The following is a 10154-nucleotide window of genomic DNA, read 5'->3' as shown; positions in this document are numbered from 1 at the left end:
AATGGATAATAGCAGAAGAAACATCAGTGCAGTAACACTGTTGAGTAACAGGAATGGGCATTTTGGTTTTTTTCCCCACTGGAACAATTGTTTTTTTTATTGAATGATTGAATAATAAAATACATTTCAGACTCATCGTAGTCAATAACAACAGGCTCATTTCACATATTCATCTCTTCTCCTCTCATCCTTTTTACATCACATGGTAGAGATCATATGTAACAATGTCTGTATTTGAGTAACTCAGTCATTCAGTCTTTTTATTCTTACTTACTAGATTTTTACATCAGTAGTTTCATTTATACTGTAGTCAAATTTCAGCAAAGTAACTTAGACTGGAGTGGGAGAGTTTGGTTCGCTTTCCACTTCTGACAATGAAATGCAGAACAACTGTTTCCAACAAACCTCTCAGTCCAGCTGGAATGAGGGGGGGTGTCTGACACACACACACACACACACACACACACACACACACACACACACACAGGGGACTGTAACTCATGCTAGGAGTGGTGAGAGTGTGAGAGAGAAAACAGAGCAGAGAGGAGAGACGTTCAGAGAGAGAGAGGTTAACTCTTCATGTGCCGCTTCCACACACTGACCACATGTGGTGAAATTACAGGGCGTCGCTTCAGGTCGGCGGTTAGTCCAGAGAAAGGCAACCATGTGCCGTGGAGCGCCGAGTCGACCCAAACAAACTCTACAGCAGGCCGTCTCAGCTGGCGTTCTTGTGTCCCGTCGTGTGTTTTACGCAAAATCTAAACACCAGTTCCAAAACAAAAGAACATGAGGGTGAAGATGAAGATCTGGATAGGATAAAGATAAAGATAAAGATAAAGATCCCAGAAGTTTCTTGCCAGCTGAGGAAGCATGACTTATCCTGATGAGAATGAATAGGAAGCCCCAAGATTCATTGGGAGAACCTCTCATCACCTCCAAACAGCACTTTAGTCTACAGTACAGAGCAGACTGAACCAGATGGAAATGAAGAACTGAACTGAGTCAAACACAAAGTCAAACTGTCTGGAAGCTTCTCTGTTCACTTTCATCAGAAGTTCGTTCCAAGACGACTTGAGAAGAACTTTCTCCACAAGGACAAGGGGCTAGTGGTTAGGGTTTAGAAACTAGTGGTTAGGGTTTAGGGGCTAGTGGTTAGGGTGTAGGAGCTATAGTGGTTAGGGTTTAGGGGCTAGTGGTTAGGGTTTAGGGGCTAGTAGGGTTAGGGTTTAGAGGCTAGTGGTTAGGGTTTAGATGCTACTGGTTAGGGTGTAGGAGCTATAGTGGTTAGGGTTTAGGGTTAGGGTTAGGGTTTAGGAGCTAGTGGTTAGGGTTTAGGAGCTAGTGGTTAGGGTTAGGAGCTAAGGGTTAGGGTTTAGGGGCTAGTGGTTAGGGTTTAGGAGCTAGTGCTTAGGGTTTAGGAGCTATAGCAGTTAGGGTTAGGGTCTAGTGGGTAGGGTTTAGATGCTAGTGGTTAGGGTTTAGGAGCTAGCGGTTAGGGTTTAGGGGCTAGCGGTTAGGGTTTAGGGGCTAGCGGTTAGGGTTTAGGGGCTAGTGGTTAGTCTCCACACTAAATGACTACACCGACTTTTTGGGAAATTGTTTGGTTTGTCAACTTCCCTGTTGCATGTTGGGACAGGAGAAACACCAAACCATCGGTTGTGTCTCTGGTGGCTAGCTTCTCTCTGTGCTGTACGCATGCTAACATGTTAGCATACAGCATGTTAACGGCCTGTATGTTGTTGTTGGGTGTTTCCTCATCACATGCTAACATGTTAGCATACAGCATGTTAACGGCCTGTATTTTGCTGCTGGGTGTTTCCTCATCACATGCTAACATGTTAGCATACAGCATGTTAACGGCCTGTATGTTGCTGCTGGGTGTTTCCTCATCACATGCTAACATGTTAGCATACAGCATGTTAGCGACCTATATGTTGCTGCTGGGTGTTTCCTCATCACATGCTAACATGTTAGCATACAGCATGTTAACAGCCTGTATGTTGCTGCTGGGTGTTTCCTCATCACATGCTAACATGTTAGCATACAGCATGTTAACGGCCTGTATGTTGCTGCTGGGTGTTTCCTCATCACATGCTAACATGTTAGCATACAGCATGTTAGCGGCCTATATGTTGCTGCTGGGTGTTTTCTGTCACATAAAGACTTCCCACTGAGCGCTAAACGTCATTTCAACGTTGCGTCTCTGTTTCAGCTCTCATACAGGATGTTTTTGGGAGTGTATCGCCCAGTTTTAGACCAAGCAGTAAAGACATTATTACATATTTAAACAATGCAGCAGAGGAGTCCATATGTAGAAGATAATGCAGTCGAGGGATACAGGACTGGAGATTAGGGGATGAAGGTTTCTTTTTTAAACCCCAACCTGCTTTATTTTCTACCCGTTGCTTCCTGTTTCGTACGTTTTCCTCTTCCCAGTCCTGCGGCGGAGGAGAGGAGGATGAAGGGAGGGCAGAGAGAGAGAGAGAGGATGAGGGGAGGGCAGAGAGAGAGAGAGAGAGAAGAAAAAAAGAGTAAAAATAAAACCGTGAAGCTAGGAGTGTTTGGCTGCTGAGCGGAGAGATAAACGGTGAAGGAGGAGGAGATTTAAACAAACGGAAAGACTGCAGACAAAAAGGGAGAGAAAAAAGAGGGAAGGAAAAACTGGTTAGCCTAGAGAAAAGCATGGAGAAGAAGAAGAGAAAGGAGAGAAAAAACAGAGAGAGAAATGATCCAACACACACAGAGAGAGAGCGAGAGAGAGATAGAATGATGAAGTGACAAGACCAAGAAGAAAAAAAAAGAGGGGAAGGGTCACAGAGAGAGGAGGGGAAAAAAACAAACAACCCCCCAAAAAACATGTGGACAAGAGGAGGGGAAATGAGGAGAGAGAGAGAGAGAAACCAAGATCAAGGAAGAGTGAAAGCTGGAGTGGATCAGTCCGACCGTCTGCCTCTGCTTATTTAAGGATAATGTGTGTGTGTGTGTGTGTGTGTGTGTAAATGATCACATAGCATTCTGATATTGTGATCAATACCCAACAATTCACACAGTCACATGTCATTAAGCTCCATTTAAACCAGTTTAAAGTTTTTTACAGTTGGTTACAAACTTTTCTCAGTACTGACTCCACTTCTTCAGAACTCTTCACCCTGTTGTCTGTACCGACACAGTTTGGCACAACAGTTCATTTCACACCCATAATACACCAAAACTACCAAAACACTACATACTTCTGTCAAAATCAAATAATTCTACCAAAACACCGGCACTAGTTTTCTCCAACAGCAACACTTTGTCACTCATAACACAATTACCTAAAAAACACTAACAGGTAGCATTACAGTAGATGCGTCATTTTATGGCAATCTTTGATGTAGTAAATCATTTTGTGCTCTCTAGGTTTTTGTTGTGTGTATATATATTTTTTGTTGTTATTGTTAATTGTATAAGAAATGTGTACATTGTCTTATTTTACAGTAAACAAAGTTCCCATTACAAACACAGTGAGAATGGTACCCCTCTATAGAATGTACTACAGTATACTACAGGAACAAGTCAGAGGAATGCAACAGGACAACAGGAAAAGCTTCAATGTGCTTTTTTTTTGTTGCTGTTGCCATAAAGTAATTCAAAAATAAACTAGAGTAAATGAAAATTGCTGTAAGGAAAACAAAAGTCAAAACTGTAATAGTTTGCTCAAAAAACAAAACATACAAATCATGTTACTGTCCACCCGGTCTCCTGCGTCCGGCCACATCACACCTGCTGTAATGAGATGGGACTGAGATGGGAATCACCTGTGGTTGGTCTCATTTACATAATTTCAATCAATAATTCTTCACTATTTATCTCCATAACCATCTTTTTTTTTTAGGATTTTGAATGTATTTCAATGGAATGGGATGGCAACTTGCTGTCCACTTGAATGCATGTTAGGTTTTGAACGTAAATGTAAGTTCTGAACAGAGTATGTGAGCATGTGCAGAACGGGCTGCAGATACACCTGGCTCTGCTGCTGGTCGACTCTGAGAGAGAAAAGAATTCAAGAATTTGGAAAGCTGTGGTCGCTGAATGTCTTTTGTGTTAAACCGATGCATTTTGTGTTAAAGCGAGGCAAGAGTCGTCACAGTTTGGTCCGCAGAGACTTCTGTTGTGCTGACAGTGAGAAGAGTTTTGAAGAAGTGAGTCTAGCATTGAGACAGGCTTGTAACCAACTGGAAAAAAAACTGTAATTAAATCAATTGAAATCGACTTCAGACAGTGACGGTTTCACTTTCTCCACAGAGACAAACAGCCAGTAGCATCCCTCATCTGTGATGTCATCAGTGTGAGACGACGCTGACACGTCATCCGGAGAATAGAATAGAATAGAATAGAATAGAATAGAATAGAATGTAGGGTGTTTAAAAGTTTCTTCCCAGTCCAAAAAGTAAACGCAATCAAATCCTGTGGAGCCGACAGAATATTGACAGAATATTGAAGCTTTGATGGTTTTATTTTCTCTCCTTCCTGATTATCCATTACAGACTTTTCTTTTCTGTCCACACACACACACACACACACACACACACACACACACACACACACACACACACACACACACACACACTCAGCAGGCCCGTGCAGCACAGTGGTCAGAGGCAGTAAAACACTGACCTCAATGGAAAAGAATGCAAACCCTTCTCTCTCTCTCTCTCTCTCTCTCTCTCTCTCTCTCTCTCTCTCTCTCTCTCTCTCTCTCTCTCCGTGGCAGTTTAATTTAACCAATATGTGTGTCTGTTTCTGACACAGAGAGGAGGAGGAGAGAGAGAGCGAGAGAGCGAGAGAGAGAGCATTCTTTCCAGGCAGACATGTCTGTGTGAGCAGGAGGAGGGTAGAGGAACAGTAGAGGAACAGTAGAGGAAGAGTAGAGGAACAGTAGAGGAAGAGTAGAGGAACAGTAGAGGAACAGTAGAGGAAGAGTAGAGGAAGAGTAGAGGAACAGTAGAGGAATAGTAGAGGAACAGTAGAGGAACAGTAGAGGAAGAGTAGAGGAACAGAGGCTTCACTGGGGCGAGAGTGTTAACAGAGTATGAATATTAATAATAATACAAGAGACTGAAGAGCTGGAGGAGTTTGACAGTGAGCGCAGTCTGCAGGAGGAGAGAGGAGGTGCTGATGATGTGTGAGGCAGACTGCATCGTCTAATAAAGGTTTTGTTAAAACTCTTTAAAAAAAAGTGTGTTAAAACAGAGTGTTATACATTCCTCTCTCTCTCTCTCTCTCTCTCTCTCTCTCTCTCTCTCTCTCTGTGGTTGTCTCTCAGCCAGCCTCAGGGTTTGTCTTCAGATTTGCAACGTCACCCTGCCACGTCGAGGATGGTCTCTCTCTCTCTCTCTGTCTCTCTCTCTCTCTCTCTCTCTGTGGGGGAAACAGTGAACGCTCTAATTTACGAACCTAAATACAGCAGAACCACCAGGAGCTGTGTGTGTGTGTGTGTGTGTGTGTGTGTCAGTGTGTGTCAGTGTGTGTCTGATGTTGATTTGTCACCATGAGTTAACCCTGACCTCCTGGGGTCGGCCATATGTAAATGGAGAATGGACGCTGACATCATCAGTCAATCAGATAGGCCACACCCATCCATGCAGCCAAGACTCCGCCCACTTCCTGGTTTAAACATGCTAATGTTCAGTTACAATGCAGGTTTTACAGTTTAGCTCCATTAACATTGTAGAATTGTGTTAGTTAATAAAGTGTAAATCTGTAGAACTGTGTGTTAGTTAATAAAGTGTAAATCTGTATGAAGCAGCTAGAAGCAGAGAGCAGCTGGTGCAGCTTGTTGTGGTGTGGCTGCAGATCCATTCAGTAACGTTCTCAGTAAAAGTGAATAGTGTGATAAGGTGGATTTGGTTCCTGTGACACAGTAAACTGTCTTGTCTTTAGCCCTAGTCTCTACTCCAAAACACTCTGAGTTGTAGCTTGAGAAGAGTCAGCTCAGTTAACCTGAACAAACTGTTAGCTAGCTAACTAGCCGGCAAACACACTGATGTTAATGTGAACACGCTAACGCTAGCTGCTACTAGATATGTTAGCTAGTGTGCTAATCGGATGTGTTAACAACAAGACAGTGATGTTAGCTGATCAGATGCTATGGTTAGCTAGCTAACAAGCTGACATTATCTAAACACTAAATCAATCAGATGGATCAGTGATGAAATGAGTTCAGTCAGAAACAGACAGAAACACAATCAGGCGGCCTCCAACATGGCCGCCAGAGGAGGTGACATCACCAGGCCTCTATACATTTACATTTTATATTTTTACTTCAATTATCCACAGTGACTGTAAGAGGTAGAGGTTGAATCTGTGAGGTTTGTGGTAGAGAGAGAGAGAGAGAGAGGTTGAGATACTTAAAAAGAGAAAGAATGTCAGATGTAAGGAAAGCAAAAGAGAGGTGAAGAAAAAGACAAAGAGATAGAGAGGTAGAGAGACGGAGAAAGAGGGAAAGGGAGAGAGAGAGGTCAAGTGAGGTAAACCCAAAGAGAGAGAGAGAGAGAGAGAGAAACCAAGGAAAAGAGAGAAAGAGGGAGAGAGCTAGGAATAGAATGAGAGAGAGAGAGAGAGGCGGCATCCTGTCGTCTATTCTGAGCGCTGCCTGGGTGGCTTCCTTTAGGTCCACTTCACCTCCCACTGCATTCACTCTATCGACTGCCTCAAACCACCATACTGCAAGGCATTCTGGGTAAATACATCCAACAAATGGCAGTTTAATAGTATTTAGTTTAGTTCTGTTTAGTTCAGTTCAGTTCAGTTTAGAAGTGCTACCTAGTACAGATTCTGTCCTGTCACATATAATTAATTACCTAATTAATGATCAGTTTATTAGTTACTGATGAATTGAATTGATCCTTTTCAGTAACAGTGCCTCAGCTGACCTCACCACACAGGGCTTCTGGGTAATGAAGTCCTCAACAGTCACACCGTTTCCATCAGAGGCCGTCAACACGTCCAGCAGCGGTCCAGCAGAGGTCCAGCAGAGGTCCAGCAGCGGTCCAGCAGAGGTCCAGCAGCGGTCCAGCAGAGGTCCAGCAGCGGTCCAGCAGAGGTCCAGCAGCGGTCCAGCAGAGGTCCAGTGATGTTCAACATGGCAGCAGATGGAGGTTCTCATACTCCTCTCAGCCTGGTGGGCGCTGACCTCTGAGCCAATGAGGCGCAGCGTTCAGCCGTGATGGAGAAAACACATGTGGGGCCGGCAGGAGGCGGGATTTACGGCTCCGGAGGCACCGTGACCTCCAGACCGGCGGTTCTCCTCCAGGTCCTCAGGTCCAGAGTGCTTCAGCTGGAGGAAACTTCACTTTGTCTTTCTGTATTTGGTTCATTTAGGTTCAAACTGGCCAATCACAAGCCAACCAGGCTTGGAAGCAAAAGTCACATGACTCGCAAGCAGCTTGTTTATTGGACAGAGTTTTGGTAACTGTGTCAAAACAAATCCGCTTCCAGATCCTGTAACTTTATCTAACATGATGGACTTGTCTGTCTCTTCTTCTGTGGTGTTCATACCAGTTAAGAACACATGAAGAAGTAGCTGAATATGAGCATCGGTCCAGACTTCATTTTGTTCTTGAGTATCACCTGGAGCTCAGTAAACAGTTGTTCCATGTCTGAACCTGTTTCTGTGTTTCTGAGGATTAACTGAAGCTCAGTTCTCTCTCTCTGCTCTGTGTTGTATAGAGCAGGTCAGAGGTCAGAGGTCAGAGGTCACAGCACCACACTGCACATCAAACATCCCCCTGTCCCTGGAGTGATCAGGAAAGATAGAGAAGTGCAAAGGAGAGAAGTGGAAGGGATTTGTTTTACATTTGTTTTTATGTTTGTTTTCACCACCTCCAGGTGCCAGATGGGTGGGGTTTATCACAGGAGCAGCAGAGAGTTTGGACAATCTCATGACATTTGAAAGTGAATTTAGAAAACTTTATTGTCATTTACAACTCTGACGCTGTCCGAGCCCCGCCCATCTGGCACTGCAGGGGTGATAAAACCAACGCACAGGATATTATTTGCAGCTAGCTCACACTGGAAATGACTCCTGGACATGAGCCAGCTGTTAAAGCTGTTACCGTGACGATCCCCCTGACGCTTTACCACCTATGACCTTCGACCTCTACCAGGACTCACACACACACAGACCTAGTTCTGACCCTGACTCCTATCCCGACTCGCTTCCAGCCGTCCCATCATGCCTTGCATTTCCAGTGTATGTCGCTGGGAGAGGGGCAGGGGCGGATTTACACCATCCGTCCGTCTCCTGGTCGTAACCGTGGCAACCCAGGGCTGAGTGTTTCCAGATGTCTACCAATCAAACATGTTTGGCCCAAAAAAAACATCACAAAGCAAAGCCTGTTGTTGTGCAGAGAGTCAGCGAACACACAGAGAGACATCCTGCTCTGCTCTGATGTCTCTACTGTCTCTACTGTCTCTACTGTCTGTCTCTACTGTCTGTCTCTACTGTCTCTACTGTCTCTACTGTCTGTCTCTACTGTCTCTACTGTCTGTCTCTACTGTCTCTGATGTGTCTGATGTCTCTGCTGTCTCTGATGTCTCTGCTGTCTCTGATGTCTCTGATGTCTCTACTGTCTCTACTGTCTCTATTGTCTCTGCTGTCTCTGCTGTCTCTACTGTCTCTGCTGTCTCTACTGTCTCGGCTGTCTCTACTGTCTCTACTGTCTCTGCTGTCTCTACTGTCTCTACTGTCTCTGCTGTCTCTACTGTCTCTGATGTCTGTCTCTACTGTCTCTGATGTCTCTGCTGTCTCTGATGTCTCTTATGACTGTCTCTACTGTCTCTGCTGTCTCTACTGTCTCTACTGTCTCTGCTGTCTCTACTGTCTCTGATGTCTGTCTCTACTGTCTCTACTGTCTCTGATGTCTCTGCTGTCTCTACTGTCTCTACTGTCTCTGCTGTCTCTACTGTCTCTACTGTCTCTGCTGTCTCTACTGTCTCTGATGTCTGTCTCTACTGTCTCTGATGTCTCTGCTGTCTCTGATGTCTCTTATGACTGTCTCTACTGTCTCTGCTGTCTCTACTGTCTCTACTGTCTCTGCTGTCTCTACTGTCTCTGATGTCTGTCTCTACTGTCTCTGCTGTCTCTGATGTCTCTACTGTCTCTACTGTCTCTACTGTCTCTGATGTCTCTGCTGTCTTTGATGTCTCTTATGACTGTCTCTACTGTCTCTACTGTCTCTGATGTCTCTGCTGTCTCTGATGTCTCTGATGTCTCTACTGTCTCTACTGTCTCTGATGTCTGTCTCTTATGTCTGTCTCTACTGTCTCTGCTGTCTCTACTGTCTGTTATGTCTAGTAGCTAACTAATATTAGCTTCCTCCTCTCTTACCTCTTGTCTTTTCCACTGAGCTTTAGTCTAATGTTACTTAGACGGAAAAACTGTGGTTCTTTTGACTCATTTCATGTTAAAGTCACAATAAAACAGAATTGTTAGAGCATTTTGCTTCAGTAATTTGACAGTTTAAACAGGATGTGAGGGTGGGGCATAATGAGGGGAGCGATCATTCAAAAGTATGAACCGCCTACTGCTGCAGCTAATGTCCCACTGGTTTTATTTACGCCTCCTGGTGCAGCATGAGCTGAAAGATACTCTGTTTTCCAGAAAAGTCATGGGAGTTTGATATAAAAAAAAAGAAAAGAAAATACAAAGGCCATTACTTGTTGTGTTGTTGAGCTAGCCTGCTGCACCAGGGGGGCTAGCTAACAAGCTAGCGAAGCAGAGAACACACACAGAAGGACCAGAGAGGAGGAAGGAGCCACAGATCTACAGACAGAGCGCTTGAGGTCTGTTGGCACAACCTGTCTGTAATCCCATTCATCTCTAGCTGCAATACTGCAGTTACTGTCACCATCCGCTCTACTGCAACCTGGAGACCACAGTGACTGAATGATGAATGTACATGTAGTCTGCTATGTATAGGGTCTAGTCTCCTGACCGGTAGTCCTGCACCATGTGTGTCAGTATGTAGCCTACAGTGTTAGTTAGGCCATGCTCCCATGAGTGGGTTAAAAACCAGACAGTCTCCCCTGAGTCTGGGTCAGACCTGCGTGTCGACGGCCCCGTCCGTCAGAAAAGTTGAAACTAGTTGTAGTTTTGACGGAGCTTCAGGTAA

At 44.6% G+C, this 10154-nt stretch overlaps 2 protein-coding genes across 2 annotated transcripts in view; one reads left to right on the top strand and one right to left on the bottom strand.

The window, feature by feature from the left end:
• Positions 1 to 7115, top strand: part of hdac5 (histone deacetylase 5) — a 50905-nt gene extending 43790 nt beyond the window's left edge. Inside the window, exon 8 of the mRNA XM_078284955.1 lies at positions 6927 to 7115. Within this exon, the coding sequence (XP_078141081.1) occupies positions 6927 to 7115 (189 nt within the window). The remainder of the gene's footprint in view (positions 1 to 6926) is intronic.
• LOC139910014 (protein NLRC3-like) overlaps positions 1 to 10154 on the bottom strand; it is a 305613-nt gene that overhangs the window by 196262 nt on the left and 99197 nt on the right. The window lies entirely within an intron of this gene.

Source organism: Centroberyx gerrardi, chromosome 7, assembly GCF_048128805.1.
Source record: "Centroberyx gerrardi isolate f3 chromosome 7, fCenGer3.hap1.cur.20231027, whole genome shotgun sequence".
In the NCBI taxonomy this organism is placed as follows: Eukaryota; Metazoa; Chordata; class Actinopteri; order Beryciformes; family Berycidae; genus Centroberyx; species Centroberyx gerrardi.
This window is presented reverse-complemented; position numbering and strand designations above follow the sequence as displayed.